Consider the following 23,031-nt stretch of genomic DNA (forward strand, 5'->3'; position numbering starts at 1 on the left):
CCGATCAGTGCTGGTGTCTGCAGGCTGCAGTGTAGTAATGTCATGTATGAGTGATATACTGTGAGCTATTGCTGGGTGTTGTAGTGTAAATGTAGGTATATATATATATATATATATATAATTGGCTGCAGAGCCATAGATCACAGTCACATTATCATGTGAAGTTGCAGCATCGTGCACGATCTCCTCTATGTGTGATCGTCTGCAGTGTAACGGATCATGTCACAATGTAATGTGTGATTGTGTGTCAGCTGTAAAGAATATAGTCAGCTGCAGTGCCAGGTATTGGGATGCTGTGTGTTGTTGATATGTGATATGTTACAATGCAATGTCCTATAGCAGTGTGTATATATATATATATAGTGAATTATTATTATAGCACCATTTATTCCATGGCGCTTTACATGAGAATAACAACAGATCACACTGTATTGCATCCTGTTCATTGCAATACAACTAATATACAGTAAGTATGATGTGTGTGTGTGTGTGTGTGTGTGTGTGTGTGTGTGTGTGTATATATATACATATATATATATATATATATATATATATATATGAGAGAGAGAGATATTGGCTGTAGTGTAGTAAGCAGCATGTGATCTAATCCAGTGTGATGTGACCCCTTAGATGATCCCCCCCCCCCCCACCATACATTACACCCCCCATGCTGCTGCCTGCCATTGTTACACATCCTCGCCCCATTGTCTCTTGGTGATATTCTCCTATGTGATTTATAGCTGATGATGTAGCAGAGTCAGCTGTGACTGATGCTCTGTGACATCAGCGGCTGTGTGCACTGGGCTATATATATATATACACCCCCCTTACACCTGATGTCTCGGAGTATGCAGTGAAGATAGCTCCATACTTAGAACATGGCCCGGAGGACTGTGATCATTGATTCTGCACAGGTTTATTTTCAGGCGATGTGTGGATGAGGCCTAGGACGGCGCAGATACAAGTGCGCTTTGTGTCATGTTCTATCACCTCATAGAATCATAGAATCGTAGAGTTGGAAGGGACCTCCTGGGCCATCTGGTCCATCCCCCTGCTCAAAGCAGGATTCGCTAAATCATCCTGACCTCATGGTAAGGCTGCACATGGTCACTGGTGGTGACTTATTATATATTATATTGCACTGATGATGGGCTAACAGCATGAATTATACAGAGAACACCACGTGTGTATAGAGGGGTCATGTGTCCAGTGGCTGCATCATATACTCAACAGTATGTCACTCCAGTGTATATAGCAAGTGCGCTGTGTGAGTATATATCTATAGCGTCAGTGAGGACGCTGGATACAGACAATATACTGTCTGCATCGTGTGAATGTGGAGAATACAAGGAGCATAGAGCGAGTGCTAATTCTAGAGAACATGCTGTCTGTATACAGTGCATTATATATATATATATATATGTGCCTTTGTATCTGAGGAGTGTATCATGTAATGTGCAAAACCTTGTCAGATGTGGAAACAATACAGCAGGGTAATAAGATTTCATAAGTAGAAGTATTAATTTATTTTTATCAATTAATAAAATGCAAAGTGAATAATCAAAACAGAAATCTAAATCCCATCAGTATCTGGTGATCGCCCATCACCTCCATTTTCAGTATCTATGAGCGCCCATGATCAGTATCTGGTGACCACCCGTCGCCTCCATCATCAGTATCTGGTGACCGCCCATCTCCTCCATCGTCAGTTTCTGGTGACCGCCCGTCTCCTCCATCGTCAGTATCTGGTGATCGCCCGTCGCCTCCATCATCAGTATCTGGTGACTGCCCGTCGCCTCCATCGTCAGTATCTGGTGACTGCCCGTCGCCTCCATCGTCAGTATCTGGTGACTGCCCGTCGCCTCCATCGTCAGTATCTGGTGACTGCCCGTCGCCTCCATCGTCAGTATCTGGTGACTGCCCGTCGCCTCCATCGTCAGTATCTGGTGACTGCCCGTCGCCTCCATCGTCAGTATCTGGTGACTGCCCGTCGCCTCCATCGTCAGTATCTGGTGACTGCCCGTCGCCTCCATCGTCAGTATCTGGTGACTGCCCGTCGCCTCCATCGTCAGTATCTGGTGACTGCCCGTCGCCTCCATCGTCAGTATCTGGTGACTGCCCGTCGCCTCCATCGTCAGTATCTGGTGACTGCCCGTCGCCTCCATCGTCAGTATCTGGTGACTGCCCGTCGCCTCCATCGTCAGTATCTGGTGACTGCCCGTCGCCTCCATCGTCAGTATCTGGTGACTGCCCGTCGCCTCCATCGTCAGTATCTGGTGACTGCCCGTCGCCTCCATCGTCAGTATCTGGTGACTGCCCGTCGCCTCCATCGTCAGTATCTGGTGACTGCCCGTCGCCTCCATCGTCAGTATCTGGTGACTGCCCGTCGCCTCCATCGTCAGTATCTGGTGACTGCCCGTCGCCTCCATCGTCAGTATCTGGTGACTGCCCGTCGCCTCCATCGTCAGTATCTGGTGACTGCCCGTCGCCTCCATCGTCAGTATCTGGTGACTGCCCGTCGCCTCCATCGTCAGTATCTGGTGACTGCCCGTCGCCTCCATCGTCAGTATCTGGTGACTGCCCGTCGCCTCCATCGTCAGTATCTGGTGACTGCCCGTCGCCTCCATCGTCAGTATCTGGTGACTGCCCGTCGCCTCCATCGTCAGTATCTGGTGACTGCCCGTCGCCTCCATCGTCAGTATCTGGTGACTGCCCGTCGCCTCCATCGTCAGTATCTGGTGACTGCCCGTCGCCTCCATCGTCAGTATCTGGTGACTGCCCGTCGCCTCCATCGTCAGTATCTGGTGACTGCCCGTCGCCTCCATCGTCAGTATCTGGTGACTGCCCGTCGCCTCCATCGTCAGTATCTGGTGACTGCCCGTCGCCTCCATCGTCAGTATCTGGTGACTGCCCGTCGCCTCCATCGTCAGTATCTGGTGACTGCCCGTCGCCTCCATCGTCAGTATCTGGTGACTGCCCGTCGCCTCCATCGTCAGTATCTGGTGACTGCCCGTCGCCTCCATCGTCAGTATCTGGTGACTGCCCGTCGCCTCCATCGTCAGTATCTGGTGACTGCCCGTCGCCTCCATCGTCAGTATCTGGTGACTGCCCGTCGCCTCCATCGTCAGTATCTGGTGACTGCCCGTCGCCTCCATCGTCAGTATCTGGTGACTGCCCGTCGCCTCCATCGTCAGTATCTGGTGACTGCCCGTCGCCTCCATCGTCAGTATCTGGTGACTGCCCGTCGCCTCCATCGTCAGTATCTGGTGACTGCCCGTCGCCTCCATCGTCAGTATCTGGTGACTGCCCGTCGCCTCCATCGTCAGTATCTGGTGACTGCCCGTCGCCTCCATCGTCAGTATCTGGTGACTGCCCGTCGCCTCCATCGTCAGTATCTGGTGACTGCCCGTCGCCTCCATCGTCAGTATCTGGTGACTGCCCGTCGCCTCCATCGTCAGTATCTGGTGACTGCCCGTCGCCTCCATCGTCAGTATCTGGTGACTGCCCGTCGCCTCCATCGTCAGTATCTGGTGACTGCCCGTCGCCTCCATCGTCAGTATCTGGTGACTGCCCGTCGCCTCCATCGTCAGTATCTGGTGACTGCCCGTCGCCTCCATCGTCAGTATCTGGTGACCGCCCGTCGCCTCCATCATCTATCTATCTGGTCACTGCCCGTCGCCTCCATCGTCAGTATCTGGTGACTGCCCGTCGCCTCCATCATCAGTATTTGGTGACTGCCCGTCGCCTCCATCATCAGTATCTGGTGACCGCCCGTCTCCTTCATCACTTCTCTTCGTCTCTTGTACACAGGTTATGGAGGATCTCGGCAGGAGGTTGTTCCAAACATCTTGGAGTCCTGACCCCAGATCTCCTGTGTATGAGGCGTGTGCGGATCCTTCTGTCTCCTCATGTGATCCCAGACAGACTGGATGATGTGAGATCAGGGCTCTGTGTTCCCGGATCATCACCCCCAGGACTCCTCGTTATTACTGACATTGGCTGGATGTTGGGGGTCGTTGTCTGGCTGCAAATTTGTTCTGCAGCCGATCAGATGCCTCCTGATGATATTACATGATGGATCTGCCGGGGGACGGGACATATGCCTCGCACGTTCCTCTCTTGCTATGCCCCTATCTTGGTGTTTGCCGTGTAGACGTGACTCCTGCCGCGCACCACATGATGGCTGTGATAAAGGAGACATTTTTTACACTGTTTGGGACGTTAAAAACTGAGAACCTGCACGTCTCAAGGTGAAGATGGAGCTTTCCGCACCTTAAATGATCTCTTTCCTGACAGATAAGCAGTATAGCTGTATATCCAGACACTGGGCCACATTGTCCGAATTATTAGACGTCCCAGACGAGAGACTTAGCAGAGTGTTACTAGTGGATATCGGATATGGGAGCGGATGATGCAGAACTGTTCACACCTGCTTCTCAGGATTCCTGGAAAGCTGGGAGATATCCATCATGGCCACTAGACCCCAACGGAAGTCAAGTTAGGATTACTATTCGGAAAGTTTCAGTTTTCTGATGCAAATGAAATGCAGCAATATTTCTAATCCAATTCCACCGGCTCAAAAAAGATAATCCCAGCTGGATAATTCCTCATGATCGGGGGGAGTCTTGGTGCTGCACTTCTGTAAAGAGAAACTGTCACACTTCCCTCCGTTAATAAATACTGTGTATATATATATATACATACATTAGTAGAAAAAAAGATGAAGACAGCACTCCTTAGAGAAAGTATAGTGATTTATTAGCCCATATACGCTCCTGCGATATTTCGGCTCAAGATGTGAACCTTTCTCAAGCTTCAGAAAGGTTCACACCTTGAGCCGAAACATCGTGGGAACCTATATGGGCTAAGTCGAAGTCAAGCGTGGGAAAAATGCTGCGAAGTAAGAAGCTTCTAAATATAGAAGTGTTAATGGTTTATCAATGAAAAAAATACAAAATGAATGAAGAAAAAGAGAAATCTAAATCCCATCAGTAACTGGTGACTGCCCATGACCTCCATCGTCAGTATCTGGTGACTGCCCATGACCTCCATCGTCAGTATCTGGTGACCGCCCATCACCTCCTTCATCAGTATCTGGTGACCGCCCATCACCTCCTTCATCAGTATCTGGTGACCGCCCATCACCTCCATCATCAGAGACCGCCCGTCACCTCCATCATCAGTATCTGGTGACCTCCCGTCATCTCCATCATCGGTATCTGGTGACCTCCCGTCTCCTCTATCATCAGAATCTGGTGACCGCCCGTCTCCTCCATCATCAGAATCTGGTGACCGCCCTTCTCCTCCATCATCAGAATCTGGTGACCGTCCGTCGCCTCCATCATCAGTTTCTGGTAGCCGCCCTTTGCCTCCATCATCAGTATCTGGTGACCGCCCTTTGCCTCCATCATCAGTATCTGGTGACCGTCCGTCACCTCCATCACTTCTCCTCGTCACTTGTACACAGGTTATGGAGGATCTCGGCAGGAGGTTGTACCAAACATCTTGGAGTCCTGACCCCAGATCTCCTGTGTATGAGGCTTGTGCGGATCCTTCTGTCTCCTCATGTGATCCCAGACAGACTGGATGATGTGAGATCAGGGCTCTGTGTTCCCGGATCATCACCCCCAGGACTCCTCATTATTAATGACATTGGCTGGATGTTGGGAGTCGTTGTCCGGCTGCAGAATAAATTTGGAGAAATACCTAGAAGAGAAAAAGTGATGACGATCAAGAATAGTCACCAAATATTAATGGGATTTAGATTTCTCTTCACTTTTGCATTTTGATAAAATAAACTTAGATTTTTTTGTATGAAGCTTCTTACTGTACTATCTGTCTATGCGCTCATCTGCATGAGCTTTATGCTGTATCTTTTTAGTAAGGGTTTCATCTCTTCTCAGTGCTGGTTTCCCAGCTGCATTCCTCAGTATTTCTGTATAATGTCCTGAATGCTGTCTTTTTTACTGAGCATTTTATGCTGGATTCACAGCTACACAGCTCTGTACTACTGTATAATGTCCTCTACGATGCTGCTGTTTCTGAAAATTTGGAAAGTAGGAGTTGATCTAGAACTTCAATAAAATGTAAACTTTTTATTTTCATCCGGAAAGTGTTATTTCTCATGCACACAGAACGGCTATTTCTGAAAATTGTCATTAGATTTTTACTTTATATGTAGCGAAGTCTTCCCTCATTAGATGCAATTGTGTCCAGTGTGGACAATGCTCTGTGAGCTAAACACATCAGCAGCAGCTGCCGCGATATAACTGATTTTTTTTTTTTTTTTTTGCTACAATGTATCAGTCTGGAGTAGATTTAAAAAGAGGGAAAAGTCCAGGGGGCCGGCTGGGCTGCCAGCCGAATCCATGCTAAAGCCCCTGCATCACCGAGATCATGCATAACACTGAGTAGTAGGACTGGCAGCCCCCGGAGCATGTGGGTGTGCTGGTTTCATATAAGGTCATTATAAGACATATACATCTAATGTAGGAAGCTTCATCCTGGATTATCGACCTAATCTGGTATTAAAGGTAATGTCCATCCTGTAACCTACTCATTCTCTGATATCACAGAAGCTTTCTCTAGTTCTCTTGTGTCACCCCATGCTGAGCAAAGCAATTGCTGCCAAGAGATGTGGGGGAAGGAAAATGATAACTACGGTACTCTGAGCACATCAATTCCTATTAAAGTGATTGTCAGCAGCAATTAAATATCCTAATAAACAAAGAGAAGTAAAATACTGCCTCGTGTACAAGAATATAACTACTATAATACTGCTCCTATGTACAAGAATATAACTACTATAATACTGCCCCCTATGTACAAGAATATAACTACTATAATACTGCCCCTATGTACAAGAATATAACTACTATAATACTGCCCCCTATGTACAAGAATATAACTACTATAATACTGCCCCCTATGTACAAGAATATAACTACTATAATACTGCCCCTATGTACAAGAATATAACTACTATAATACTGCCCCTATGTACAAGAATATAACTACTATAATACTGCTCCTATATACAAGAATATAACTACTATAATACTGCCCCTATGTACAAGAATATAACTACTATAATACTGCCCCCTATGTACAAGAATATAACTACTATAATACTGCCCCCTATGTACAAGAATATAACTACTATAATACTGCCCCTATGTACAAGAATATAACTACTATAATACTGCCCCTATGTACAAGAATATAACTACTATAATACTGCCCCTATGTACAAGAATATAACTACTATAATACTGCCCCCTATGTACAAGAATATAACTACTATAATACTGCCCCCTATGTACAAGAATATAACTACTATAATACTGCCCCCTATGTACAAGAATATAACTACTATAATACTGCCCCCTATGTACAAGAATATAACTACTATAATACTGCCCCCTATGTACAAGAATATAACTACTATAATACTGCCCCCTATGTACAAGAATATAACTACTATAATACTGCCCCCTATGTACAAGAATATAACTACTATAATACTGCCCCCTATGTACAAGAATATAACTACTATAATACTGCCCCCTATGTACAAGAATATAACTACTATAATACTGCCCCCTATGTACAAGAATATAACTACTATAATACTGCCCCCTATGTACAAGAATATAACTACTATAATACTGCCCCTATGTACAAGAATATAACTACTATAATACTGCCCCTATGTACAAGAATATAACTACTATAATACTGCCCCCTATGTACAAGAATATAACTACTATAATACTGCCCCTATGTACAAGAATATAACTACTATAATACTGCCCCCTATGTACAAGAATATAACTACTATAATACTGCCCCCTATGTACAAGAATATAACTACTATAATACTGCCCCCTATGTACAAGAATATAACTACTATAATACTGCCCCCTATGTACAAGAATATAACTACTATAATACTGCCCCCTATGTACAAGAATATAACTACTATAATACTGCCCCCTATGTACAAGAATATAACTACTATAATACTGCCCCCTATGTACAAGAATATAACTACTATAATACTGCCCCCTATGTACAAGAATATAACTACTATAATACTGCCCCTATGTACAAGAATATAACTACTATAATACTGCCCCTATGTACAAGAATATAACTACTATAATACTGCCCCCTATGTACAAGAATATAACTACTATAATACTGCCCCTATGTACAAGAATATAACTACTATAATACTGCCCCCTATGTACAAGAATATAACTACTATAATACTGCCCCCTATGTACAAGAATATAACTACCACACTACATGAAGCTGAATGTTATGTGTTATTTCACTTGTGTGAAGGTTTATTTCTGGGTTTGTATGACGCTGTGTGTGGTCATTTATGATTTTATACATTATCAGGAGATTAGTTGATCAGTTACCATCTTACACAAGCTTAAGTTTGTTTTCTTCTTCCTCGTCAGTAATTTCCCAAATACAAGTTTGTGATAATTGACGTTCTGTAATTATAATTTTGTCTTCTAAAGTTCATGTTTGAAAACACAGGGACCAGCTCTGACTTGTCGTGTTTTTTTTTCTATGCCTACAGATTGAGAAGTTTTCAGATCTGATTCTTACAATGAAGACGATGGTCTGGGAGTGTGGTTAGCCGCTGATCACTGGGAGGGCAGCAGGAGAATCCAGGGAGGAACCACCCGGCTTTGAAAATGTATCTAAAATCCCTCGGTGAACAACTGGATCTGGAGCTATCATCGTTCCGAGAGCGGTCCTTGCGCGCGTCTTTGGTGGACAGCTAGTATTTGAAGGTCGCCATGGCTTCTCCTGGTCTTATCATGGCTATTTACAGGATTTCTTGCCTTTTGTGGATTTTCTTGGCACGCCCTGACCAAGCCATGGCGCACAGTCTTTTTGCCTGCGAACCCATTACACTGAGAATGTGTCAAGACCTTCCCTATAATTCGACATTCATGCCCAATCTACTGAACCACTATGACCAGCAAACCGCGGCCTTGGCGATGGAGGTGAGACCTTGAGATGTTAATTTCCTTGATACTGAATATGAGGTGTAATTATATTTACTGTATATATCAAAAGTGTTGGGAATCACAATCGAATTTGACTACTTTCAACCCAGGAACAATATCGTAAAAAGCCCTTCTAGAAAGTATACTAATGCCATGCATGATTGGATTCTTCACAGATTCTCGGGATCATGATTTGCAACCTTCAATTTTTTGAATTTTGAATTGTTGACTGGTGGTTGGTCAAACTCATACTGAGAACGTCAATGCTTCAAGACTATGCCAGAGTCAACACTTCTGTTTCTTCATTGTCACCTTATTTGCTTTCCTTTTGGGTATCATTTTCTTGCACACGCCAAAAATATGGTCTACACAATGGAAAAAAAAAAAGGTTGTTCTTGGATTATTGGATGAAGTTATGGGTGGGGAACTCACTATGGCTTCTACCCATCTTATCAACACTCAAACTCTCCAGTGTAGATCCTTTGGGCATCTTCTCACAGGGTGCCTCCAGAAGCCCTCCCATACACCTTTAGATGGCTATTAGCCAAATGATGGTTCAGCCAACAGCTATCTTGCCCAACTCCTCCATACAATCCCCATACGTAGCCAGTTACAGTTTATCTCTGGGAGAACAAAAGGATCGCAGTCCGAAATCAGTCATACCGTCTCCTTATCTTCCCCAACAATTATTTGTCTGAAGCTCTTAGACTTTTACCGAACCCATCGATATCGGTGGATGACGTTGGTTCTAATGTGCATGGGGGAGCTTTATGCAACAGATCAAGGATCTAAATATTAAAAGTGACTCCTGTCGTAGGGTTGTCGCCAAACGATCTAGCATGTTGGATGGTCGTTGGCCCATATCCCTGAAAATTAATGAATGTATCCTGCAACTAGTCCTACTCTATAGATGTTAATGTGCTTGTTGTGCAAATCCAAGGGGCAGGCAAAAACTCAACAACTTATGATCCACATAGGTTAATATCTTAGCAACAAGAACTTCCATCTGATGAAGTCAACACAAAAAGATAGGCACTACCAAATTTTTAGGATGCCTGGCTGCTTGGAGTTTTCTTGGCATTTAGTAGAGTGATGATGGTTCAATAATTACACAAATTGATCGTATTAATTTTAGGTAGAGTAGACTCCATCCACATGTTCTCCCATCCAGGACAGGAAGGGTCTTGATTATGTTTGCTCCCCGATCAGGCAACGAGGTTCCACAGACAATTCTTTGCCTTTTTTTCTCACTGGAAATTGTAGTTCACACTGGACAACCTACACCAAAACTACCTTCTTAAGGCAAAAGGTCTGAGGAAGATCAGAAATATTGCCTATAATAATAATAATAATAATAAATTTTATTTTTATAGCGCCGACATATTCCGCAGCACTTTACATTTCAGAGGGGATTTGTACAGACAATAGACATTACAGCATAACAATAATCACATACAGTAGATTATAACAAATACCAAGAGGAGTGAGGGCCCTGCTCGCAAGCTTACAGTCTATGAGGAAAGAGGTAGACACGAAAGGTGGGTGGTAACAGTTGCCCTGATTGTATGGACCAGCCATAATGTTAAGTGTGTAACAGTACAGACACAGAGGGCTAATGGATGCATAAAGCATGTGGGAACATGATGCTGGGAACCTGGTTATGGTAAAACTTTTGGCTCTGCCACACAGGGATAGGTTAGGTTAATGTGTTGAGGCGATAGGCCAGTCTGAATAAATGTGTTTTCAGGACACGCTTAAAATTGTGGGGATTGGGGACTAATCGTATTGACCTGGGAAGTGCATTCCAAAGAATTGGCGCGGCACGTGTAAAGTCTTGGAGACGGGAGTGGGAGGTTCTGACTATTGAGGATACCAACCTCAGGTCATCAGCAGAACGGAGGGCGCGGGTAGGGTGGTATACTGAAACAAGGGAGGAGATGTAGGGTGGTGCTGAGCCATTGAGGGCTTTGTGGGTGAGGGTAATAAGTTTATACTGAATTCTGGAGTGGATGGGTAGCCAGTGTAATGACTGGCACAAGGTAGAGGCATCGGTGTAACGATTGGTGAGGAATATGATCCTGGCTGCAGCATTCAAGACAGATTGGAGAGGGGAGAGTTTGGTAAGAGGGAGACCGATTAGAAGAGAGTTACAATAGTCGAGACGAGAATGAATAAGAGAAACAGTAAGAGTTTTTGCAGAAGCAAAAGTAAGAAAAGGTCGAATTCTAGAAATGTTTTTGAGGTGCAGATGACAAGAGCGAGCCAGTGATCGAATGTGGGGGGCAAAGGAAAGCTCGGAATCAAGTATGACCCCAAGACAGCGGGCATGTTGCTGGGGAGTAATAGTGGAACCACACACGGAAATGGCAATGTCGGGTGTAGGTACATTAGTAGCGGGAGGAAACACAAGGAGTTCAGTCTTTGACAGGTTCAGTTTCAGATATAGTGAGGACATGATATTAGACACAGCGTTTAGACAATCGCCAGTGTTTTCTAGAAAGGCTGTCGTGATGTCAGGAGAAGAAGCGTATAATTGGGTGTCATCAGCATAGAGATGGTACTCGAAACCAAATCTACTGATTGTTTGACCAATAGGGGCAGTGTACAAGGAGAAGAGGAGGGGGCCTAGAACCGATCCTTGAGGAACCCCAACAGTAAGGGGAAGGTGAGAGGAGGAGGAACCGGCAAAAGAAACAGTAAAGGAGCGGTCGGAGAGATAGGAGGAGAACCAGGAGAGAACGGTGTCCTTGAGGCCAATGGAATGGAGCATAGTGAGGAGGAGCTGATGATCCACAGTGTCGAATGCTGCAGAGAGATCCAAGAGAATTAGCATGGAGTAATGACCATTTGATTTAGCTGTTAGCAGATCATTAGAGACTTTAGTGAGGGCAGTTTCAGTGGAGTGTAAAGAGCGGAAACCGGATTGGAGAGGGTCGAGAACAGAGTTTTCTGAGAGATGGCGGATAAGACGGGAGTGGACCAGGCGTTCCAGGAGTTTAGAGATGAAGGGAAGATTAGAGACAGGTCTATAGTTAGCGGCACAGTTTTGGTCGAGGGATGGTTTTTTAAGTAGTGGATGTATGATGGCATGCTTAAATGAGGAGGGAAAAATACCAGAAGAGAGGGTCCCTATCCCTTGGAGGGTCTGAATTTAGGATATTAGACCTAACTGAGTATGGATGATGTGGCCGACCTATGAGCTTCCTTTTATGGACCTCTTAGCAGGTGCCTACTTCCATGGTATGAATGCATTATCTGGTCTAATAGCTGGGTGAGTGGAGGGCGTATTTTACATTGTCTCCTGTCAACAACAAACTGGGCCTGTCAGTCTACGTCTCCTGGTGATGCAAGGGTTAAAAGGAACCCGTCTGGTTGCATTCCCTGCTTTGAAGGTTGTTGATGGTCAAACCGTTGGAGACCCTGGATGAGGGTGCTCCTTCTTTTGAAGTTGGAGATCCATATATTAATCATTTTGCTCTTTGTGGAAAGGTCAATTTTTATTTATTTTTTTTTTTCAGGTTCAACTTTTGTTTTTTTGTGTTTTGTTTTGTTTTTTTAGCTCAGTGACGATCTGGTCACCTCAGCCACCACCTTGGATGAAATATTCAGTACATGTATGGTGGATATTTTTGGATTGGGTTGATTGGCCATTTCTAAAACCCTCTTCTTGTTTTTGTAGAACTTGTGGAGATTTTTACTACCAGCTTACGAAAGGCAAGTGGGACATGGAAGTAGTCAAGAGCAGTAGGCCTTTCACTTCAGAGACCACATAGTCTTTCTTCTGTCTGAGGATTAATTTGAAGCCCCTATGTCTTTTTCAGCCCCATCAGTTACCATTGCCCAGGTGTGACTGCCACTTCTGCTCCCTCTATAGCTAAGCCAACATCTGTTTTTCCACCATGGTCATAGGACTCCTCTTTGAGGCTTCATAACAATGGAAGCAACCTAAACCATAACTACCTTCTTTAGCCTCCTAACACCATAGATCAGTTAAATGATGGTTCAGGTGATTGTTCTGCCAACAGCTTTCTCGCCTGACACCTTCATGTACTCTCCATACATGTCTGGTAACAGGGAGAACAAAAGGATTAGCAGTCCGAAATGGGCCATACCGAATCCTTAACTTCCCCAACAATTAATTGTCTGAAGCTCCCATACACAGTAAACTTTCGACCAAACTTGTCACAGAGTTGTCACCTAAAGGGCCTGCCTTACTATGTGGTGTTGCTTCCATTGGGCACATGAAGCTCCAGAAGATGTAACATATTGTGCCAATATTTGGTATTTTCAGTGCGCCATTGATGGAATGGTCATACACCGGTGACGGTGGTGGTGAGGTCCTAGTTTCTTCACTAGAAGGAATGTCGTAGGAGCAGAAGAAAGGAAATTGGAGCATCTTGCACCTGGATCATACTCCACTGGGCATGGTGAGACTTACCAAATCTGGGCAGTCAACGGTAGATGGATCCAACACAATGGATGGTTTCTCACACAACAGAGGTGGTTATTAACTAGGTGCTAGACCACATCAAACACCGGATTAAAGGACGTGGTGGGTGAAAGGGTCCATTCACCACCTGGAACCTGTTATGATGATTTGCTTATGGATGATGATGTTTTTTTCCGTCCTGTGTTTACTAATCCGATGATTCGCTGACATTGTGATCCTAAGCTGACAATGGAGACTTAGGTTTCTCTATAGAAATGTAATTTTTTGTGTGCGAGACGGATTCAAAGGAGCGTTCAGGGTTCCCACAAAACATCCCTGTCTCCTGCAATACATTGGCCACTAGTACGAGTATTCCTTTATATTATATATTATTTACCGTGTCCACCTTTCTCCATACTTCTCTACTGTTATGCCAGTAGCAGTAGAGTGGTAAGCGGCGCTGTACGTTATTCTTTATAGGTGCCCCAGCCATTTGTACAGGCCCTGACTCCAAAATGCAACCAACATAGTGTGTGTGAATTACAAGTAATTCATATGACCCCAAGCGCAAAACCCAAAATAATAGCCTGAGACCAGACCCCCAAAATAAATAGACCTCCATTCAGGTGCCCAGATGATGTCCGGGTGCCAGGACCCTCGGTATGGCAGCCCCCCCCGACTATGAAGAGGATTGCAAAAGCGAGTAGATATGAATAATCGCAGCCTGGACATTTTGGATGGGTCCCCTCTTTTTTTTCTTTTTCAGTATAACACCATCTCCATATTGGATTTTTATTAATAATTTCCGGCTGAGATGACCCCCGAGCAAAAAGCAAAGTCACCCATGAACCTGTTCTGCTACGTGTCACCCTGGAGCGGTTACTGGGTGGCGATTGATTTATGGCCCAGCCGGATGCGTCCACGGGCGGTTTTCTCCATACAGTGCGCTGCACAGACCTGCCGTACTGTCACTGGGGAAATGGTCGGCGCTGTGACATCTACACGGCTTTCCGGCTGTATCACTAATGTATAGAAATCAGTTCATTCTGGTTTATCAGGTTCTGCCTCTTTTATAGCCCCATGAGGGGAGATATCGAAGGCCACCATGTTTGCTGCACAATGGAGGGGGGGCATTTACTTATTAAAAAAATGGCTTATATAGTAAAGTGGTCATCCATTAGAATGACCACTGAAAAAAATTTCAAGTCCCCAGGGAACACGCTCGCTTATCCCACAGCACCCCCGCAGGAAAAGTTAGGCATTACGTAGTTGTCTATTGTTTTCAATGCAAGGCGGTGGTCCTCCGGTGCTGTCATCCATACGCCTCGCTCAATATATACCATCCATCCACCCCCAAAACTTTACGACATTGGGAATACAGGCTGCTCCTCCGGTTCCAAGTGCAAAAGGTTAATAAAGTCATGCAACTTTTTGGAAAACCTTCCCTGCCTCCATCCTCCCTGTGTGTCTTTCTTTTACAGTTCTTGTTTAATTAGTGACTTAAGAGCCAGTGATCTGTGATCACGATCCGTGGAGTTTTCACGCTTCGTCTATGACGCTGAGATAAATGATCTGGCCGGTGAAGTTTGCTTTAAGTTTTCCGACATAACTTCTAAAATGGTGCGGAGGGGCGTGTAAGGAGCTCACACTGAGTGTGCGACAGCTGGAGAGTTTATGTACAACTTTTAATGGAGTAGTGCTATTAAAAAAACGTGAACATTGATGTGGCTAAGTAACACCGAAAAATGGCTTATATATGTAGTATATTAAGAGAGCACCCACGGACCCCCACTCAGTATGAGGGGCCCCACAGCCCCCTACTAAGTATGGGAGCCCCTACAATCCTCCATTCAGTATGAGGGCCCCACACACAGAAAGAGGGCAACCACAGACCCTCACACGAGCTCTCCCCAACTCATTCTGAAGGTATGAAAGCCTCGCCAGTACTCCCCCACTCGGTATGAGGGCCTCCCCCACTCGGTATGAGGGCCTTCCCAGCCCTCCACCACTCGGTATGAGGGCCTCATCCACTTGGTATGAAGGCCTCCCAGTCCTCCCCCATTTGATATGAGGGCCTCCCCAGCTCTCACCCACTTGGTATGAGGGCCTCCCCCACTTGGTATGAGGGCCTCTCCAGTCCTTCCCCACTTGGTATGAGGGCCTCCCCAGCCCTTACCCACTTTGGTATGAGGGCCTCTCCAGTCCTCCCCCACTTGGTATGTGGGCCTCCCCAACTCTTACCCACTTTGGTATGAGGGCCTCTCCAGTCCTCCCCCACTTGGTATGAGGGCCTCCCCAACCCTTACCCACTTGGTATGAGGGCCACCCCAGCTCTCACCCACTCGGTATGAGGGCCTCCCCAACTCTGTATGAGGGCCTCCCCAGGGGATGTGGATACCACTGACATTGTGATGCTGAGCTGCATCCATCATCCCCAATTTATGAGCCCTGTAGTGGCCGCTATGGACAGTACGCCTCTGTCTACAATGTCATTTATGATTATCCAGCAAACTGCATGCTTATTCAACCTATAGTGCCCCCACAGGAAATGTGAGGTATTGTATAATATCTATGGATTCTCATGCAAGCTGGAGGAGAACATAACTAATTGTCCGTGGTTCTCCTGGAGGCTTGTGAGCGTCCCCCCCCGAACAGCTGTGTCCCCAGCTGGTGGCTGGTCCTTAATAATCTCCATGTCCTCCTCTAATTGGTATATCGTCATGCGGCCAGAGGAGCCTCCAGACCTGACACTGCCATCTTGTATATCATTCCCAATAATAGGATTATGTCAAATTAGACAAAAATAGGAATCAAATCAGCATGCATGATCCTGTATCTCGATTTCTTGCTTTGTGCTCGTATGGGTCCAGTAAGCTGAGATATGTGGTGCTGTATGTTGGATTTTGGAACCTCTCTACATTTTCCTGATCGGGAGCTAGTTACGGTACGTAGGTCCATGGTTTAAAGCCCTACGTGGCTTGTAGCAGGGCCCTGGTCTACTAAGACCCCCATTCTTCATGTTGGATAAAAGTCAACTGAATCCATCAAATGTGTATGAGACCACCAGACTCTCCCCCGATATCGCGGAAAAGAAGGGTCTGACCACTGGAATTTCAATGGTCGATCCCTTTGTTCCCGTTGTACCGAGCGTTCCTATGTATGGGGGAGTTAGCTACCAGTGGATCGATCGCCCGGCCACCACCTGTCTAATGTGTGTTGAGGCTTAAGGAAAAAACGGAACTTGGAGTCCTGAAGAAGGGACTGTCTTCAATCAATGTTTTCTTCTTTGAGGTTTGTTGGATATTCTTTAAACTTTTTGAACAAAAGAAAAATTTAGCCATTTCCCAAAAATCTTCACTTTCTGAAGACTCTGAGCTCAGGTCTGATCCCGGGCCGTTGAGCGTCCTCCGATCAGGGAGAGTGGTGCACAGCAGTGAAAGCTTTGCCTACCATGGAAGGCCATTGTTGTCGGCCTTTCTCCCCTGAGGATGGACAGACCCCCCCCCCCCCCCCCCAGCCACCCCGCTGTGCACACACAGAGCCCTCATTGTCATTGTTCATCTCTTTTCAATGAAGTGGGGAAAAATGGGATTTTGCGCCCTCCCACCCCCTCGCCTTCCCCTCCTGTTCTAGCATTTGCTGGTTCAGTACGTTGTTCCATTGTCGCACGTCTGATCTATACTCTCCCCCACAACGACCTCCATACAGACGAACCGCATCCAGCAGAGATGGTGCAGATGAAGCGGACACTCCCAGACCTTGTTTTAAAGGAGATCCCCTAATTCTGTAAGGGGGGAAGTGAAGGAATGTGTAAGGTGTCACAAAACGATGCAGAGAGCAATTAGTGTTTGCAAAATGTCCTGATTTTTGTATTAGTGCTCAAGATGCATGTATACCAGCATCCGGCAAGGGTATAGTTGTGGGGTGGAAGTAGGGTGGGGCAATGACTGCAGTCATACCTGGGCATGGGCAGAGCTGTAGGGCGTGCGGAGGTTGTTGGAATACCTCGGTGTACAACTGCAACCATTGCACCCAATACTGGTATGCCTATGCCCAGGTGTGACTACAGGGGGTACAATGGTTGCAGCTGTACCTCGGCAGTGGCATAGCTGTAAGCGATGCGATAGTTGTGGTCGTACCTGGTAGAGGCATGCTTGTAGGGGGTGCAATGATTGCAGTTGTACCTAGGCAGAGCTGTAGGGGGAATCAATGGTTGTAGTCATGCCTGGGAATTGGCAGAGCTGTCGGGGTGCAGTGGTTGAAGTCACACTTGGGCAGGGGCACAGCTGTTGTGAGTGCAGTGGTTGTAGTCGTGCCTGGGCACAGGAATACCTGTATTGGGTGCAATGGTTGCAGTTGTACCTGGTAATAGGCAGAGCTGTAGGGGGAATCAATGGTTGTAGTCATGCCTGGGCATAGGCTTAGCTGTCGGGGTGTAGTGGTTGCAGTCATGTGTGGGTAGGGGCACAGCTGTTGTGGGTGCAGTGGATTTAGTTGTTTTCGGGCAGGGGCAGTGGTTACAGTCATGCCTGGTGATTAAAGGAGCCCATTCACCCCTCTAGTATGTAGGAGGACTCGGATGCTATAAATTTAGGTTGTGGCTTGAGCACTTCTTTAAAACCTGCAAATTGCAGATAGTCTTATCAACCTTTTTCCGTAATTGTCACGCTCGTTTTACAACAGTGGTCTACAAAAACTACATCGTAAGCATGCTGGGAGTTGTAGTTTTGCAATATTGTTAGGATCTTCTCCATTTACCATGTTCCTTTTTAGAACAATCGTCTGCAATTCTCCCCCCTCCATGCAGACAGTTGTACAGCTGGAGAGCTTACAGGTTGGAGACCCCCCCCCCCCGCCCCCCTTGCTTTAAAAGTTTTTTTTTTTTTTTTTGTGCCAATAGTTGGTGCATAATGCAGGTAGATTAGAATTTTATTATATACTTCCCCCCCCCCCCCCCCCTAATCTGTCTATTGATTGGTCTCTAATCCATCAATGGATGAACCACTTTCCTGTCTCCTGCTGGGTCCAGGATTTCATGGCCAGGTGGGTGAACCAGATATTTGGCACAATTGAAGCTGACACAGGACTGGAGCTCGCTGCAATTGTTGATAATCGGTGTGAAAAATGGCTCATGAGAGCAAGAACATTGATGTACAGTGCTCCTTTGGGCACGTGGACCAAAAATTTATTTGCCCGATAGTCTATTATTCAAGGATCTAGGACAAGAAGCAGTGATGGACCTTATCTACAGGTGGCTTCCAACCACTGTGGACCATGGTAATGATGGCCATGACTAGACTGAGACACTGGTATTTACTGAGGATATCTGATCTGTAGGGAGAATGCTCGCGTTCACAATGACCATAATTATCATGCACCTTCTGTCTAGCGACACCTGTTAATGATGGCTCTTGATGTAGATGTGTTACAAAGTCACCATTATATTGTGAAGATGGTTAGTTATACTTAGACCTGGGGCAGTGGTCTCCTGACGATAAGGTGCTTGTTATGGTAGACCCTGGGCTGTGGTCTCCTGACGATAAGGTGCTTGTTATGGTAGACCCGGGCAGTGGTCTCCTGAAGATAAGATGCTTGTTATGGTAGACCCGGGGCAGTGGTCTCCTGACGATAAGATGCTTGTTATGGTAGACCCGGGGCTGTGGTCTCCTGACGATAAGGTGCTTGTTATGGTAGACCCGGGCAGTGGTCTCCTGAAGATAAGATGCTTGTTATGGTAGACCCGGGGCAGTGGTCTCCTGAAGATAAGGTGCTTGTTATGGTAGACCCGGGGCAGTGGTCTCCTGAAGATAAGATGCTTGTTATGGTAGACCCGGGGCAGTGGTCTCCTGACGATAAGATGCTTGTTATAGTAGACCCGGGGCAGTGGTCTTCTGACGATAAGATGCTTGTTATGGTAGACCCGGGGCAGTGGTCTCCAGAAGATAAGATCCTGATGTGGTCACTGATAGCGGCGGAGACATCACACACACAAAGGCCATGTTCTGGCATTCAGGTGGCAGGTTACTGTCTCCTCCAGACTTGGTCAAGAACCACCCAAACCTGCTCCCAGTCTGGGAATCCAGTCTGGATGTTTACAGCACTACATACACAGAGGACCCTGGTCTGGGCTGGTCCCATAACTTTGAAAAGACTCTTATTTAAGGATTGTGAGACTTCCGGCACCATTGTAAAAAAAAAATCTCATACACCTCAGACCAATTAGTTTAATGTGGCCTCATGTTCCTATAAGAAGGGTTGATGGACAGTAACAAAATGCCACTTATTAATTCCCTTCCCGGCCTTTTGATGTTTGCATGTGTCTGTATCCATGCTTCTGTTAACATATTTATGACCTATCCACAGCATAGATGATAAGTATTAGGATAGATGGCAATCCAACAGCAGGGACCTGCAATGATCCCCAAAACCTGGATCCCAAAATCTCATATGTAAATCAGGTGCAAGGACTCTTTTTATGTTCCTGTTATCAAAATCGATAGTGCTCCTATGAGCATATACAGTACACATCACATACCGTGAGGCTAGGTTATCCATTTATTTAGTGGGACAACACCTTTAAGATTTAACCCCTTCACTACCAAGGGTGGTTTGCACGTTAACTACCGGGCCAATTTTTACAATTCTGACCACTGTCCCTTTATGAGGTCATAACTCTGAAACGCTTCCGTGGATCCCGGTGATTCTGACATTGTTTTCTCGTGACATATTGTACTTCATGTTAGTGGTAAAATTTCATTCATATAAATTGCGTTTATTTATGAGAAAAACGGAAATTTGGCGAAAATTTTGAAAATTCCGCAATTTTCCAACTTTGAATTTTTATGCCCTTAAATCACAGAGATATGGCACACAAAAAAGTTAATAAGTAACATTTGCCACATGTTTACTTTACATCAGCACAATTTTGGAACCAAAACTTTTATTTGTTAGCAAGATATAAGGGTTAAAAGTTGACCAGCGATCTCTCATTTTTGCAACACCATTTTATTTTTACGGACCACATCACATTTGAAGCCACTTTGAGGGGTCTATATGATAGAAAATACCCAAAAGTGACACCATTCTAAAAACTGCACCCCTTAAGGTGCTTAAAACCACATTCAAGGAGTTTATTAACCCTTCAGGTGCGTCACAGGAATTTTTTGAATATTTAAAAAAAAATTAACATTTAACTTTTTTTCACAAAAAAAATTACTTCAGGTTCAATTTTTTTTATTTTACCAAGTGTAACAGGATAAATTGGACTGCAAAAATTATTGTGCAATTTGTCCTGAGCACGCTGATACCTGATATGTGGGGGGAACCACTGTTTCGGCGCATGGCAGAGCTCAGAAGGGAAGGAGCGCCGTTTGACTTTTTCAATGCAAAATTGGCTGGAATTCTGATCGGATGCCATGTCGCGTTTGGAGAGCCCCTGATGTACCTAAACAGTGGAAACCCCCCACAAGTGACCCCATTTTTGAAACTAGACCCCCTAAGGAACTTATCTAGATATGTGGTGAGAACTTTGAACCCACAAGGGCTTCACAGAAGTTTATAATGCACTGCGGTACAATTAACAAAAATCATATTTTTTCCACAAAATGATCTTTTCACCCCCAATTTTTATTTTCCCAAGGGTAACAGGACCCTAATAGTTATTGTGCAATTTGTCCTGAGTACGCTGATACCCCATATGTGGGTGTAAATGACTATTTGGGCACATAGCAGAGCTCGGAAGGCAAGCAGCGCCATTTGACTTTTTTGGCTGGAATTGAGATCAGACACCATGTCGCGTTTGGAAAGCCCCTGATGTACCAAAACAGTGGAAACCCCCCACAAATGACCCCATTTTGGAAACTAGACCCCCCAAGGAACTTATCTAGATGTGTGGTGAGAACTTTGAACCCCCAAGTGCTTCACAGAAGTTTATAACGCCCAGGCGTGAAAATAACAAAAAAAATTTTTTCCACAAAAATGATATTTTTGCCCCAAAATTTTTATTTTCCTAAGGGCAACAGGAGAAATAGGACCCAAAAGTTGTTTTGCAAATTGTCCTGAGTAGGCTGATACCCCATATGAGGGGGTAAAACACTGTTTGGGTGCATGGCAGGGCTTGGAAGGGAAGGAGCACCATTTGACTTTTTCAACGCAGAATTGGCTGGAATTGAGATCAGACGCCATGTTGCGTTTGGAGAGCACCTGATGTGCACAAATAGTGGAAACCCCCAATTCTAGCCCTAACCCCCTAGCCCTAACCCTAGCCCTAACCCTAGCCCTAACCCTAATGGGAAAATGGAAATAAATACATTTTTTTTAATTTTATTATTTTTCCCTAACTAAGGGGGTGATATCGGGGGGGTTGATTTACTATTTATGGCGGTTTTTATGTTTGGCGGCTGTCGCACGCTAAAAGAAGCTTTTTATTGTAAAAATAGTTTTTGCATCACCACATATTGAGAGCTATAATTTTTCCATATTTTGACCCACCGAGTCATGTGAGGTCTTATTTTTTGCGGGACGAGTTGACGATATTGGTATCATGTTCGGGCATGTGACATTTTGTGATCGCTTTCTATTTCGTTTTTTGGGACTCAGAATTTACAAAAACCAGCGTTTCATGAATTTCTTTTGGGTGGTGCGTTTACGCCGTTCCGGGTGCGGTAAAATTTATAAGGCGGTTTTATTCTTCGGGTCAGTACGGTTACAGCGATACCTCATTTAGGTCGTTTTTTTATGTTTTGGCGCTTTTATGCAATGAAAACAATTTTATATAAAAAATAATTATTTTTGCATCACTTTATTCTGCGAGCTATAACTTTTTTATTTTTTTGCTGATGATGCTGTATGGTGGCTCATTTTTTGCGGGACAAGATGACGTTTTCAGCGGTACTATGGATATTTATATGCGTCTTTTTGATCGCGCGTTATTGCACTTTTTGTTCGGCGGTATGATAATAAATCATTATTTTTTGCTTCGTTTTTTATTTTTTAAGGGGTTCGCTTAAGGGGTTAACTATTGGGACAGTTTTATAGGGCGGGTCGTTACGGACGCGGCGATAGCAAATATGTGTACTTTTATTGTTTTTTGTTTGTTTTTTTTAATTTATTTGGCGATTTTTTTTTTTTTTTTTTTTTTTTTTTTTTTTTTTTTTTTTTTTTATTCTTTTTTTTTTATTTTTTTTTTACTTTATTACAATGTCCCATGGGGAACATCACTGTCCTGTGACAGATCGCTGATGGGGGGCTTAGGGAAGCACGGAGGGAGCACCCTCCCTGCCGATGCTTCCCTTTAACCCCCGGTACACCGCGATCGTGTTTGATCGCGGTGTGCAAGGGGTTAACGTGTCGGGGGCGGTCCGTGACCGCCCCTGACACATTGTGCCGGGTGTCAGCTATGATCGAGATGATGTAATATTCCGTCCATGGTAATTAGGTCCATGGTCACATGGACGGAATATTACATCAATTGTAGGTAAGGGGTTAAAGGGAAGGTGCCATCCAAAAAAAAATTTTTCAGCAATTTAAAAAATGAGAAGAATTCATGTTTACATTTTCTTAAAAAATATC

The 23,031-nt window shown here is 45.0% G+C and overlaps 1 protein-coding gene across 2 annotated transcripts in view; it reads left to right on the top strand.

The window, feature by feature from the left end:
- The window catches only part of FZD3 (frizzled class receptor 3), a 79,286-nt gene that overhangs the window by 76 nt on the left and 56,179 nt on the right, over positions 1 to 23,031 (top strand). For both annotated transcript variants that reach the window (XM_073586338.1, XM_073586339.1), the window contains exon 2: positions 8,597 to 9,029. In XM_073586338.1, coding sequence (XP_073442439.1) covers positions 8,820 to 9,029 — 210 coding nt within the window. In that variant the 5' untranslated portion in view covers positions 8,597 to 8,819. The remainder of the gene's footprint in view (positions 1 to 8,596; positions 9,030 to 23,031) is intronic.

Source organism: Dendrobates tinctorius, unplaced genomic scaffold (assembly GCF_039654945.1).
Source record: "Dendrobates tinctorius isolate UK_male_01 unplaced genomic scaffold, ASM3965494v1 ptg000093l, whole genome shotgun sequence".
NCBI classification, from domain to species: Eukaryota; Metazoa; Chordata; class Amphibia; order Anura; family Dendrobatidae; genus Dendrobates; species Dendrobates tinctorius.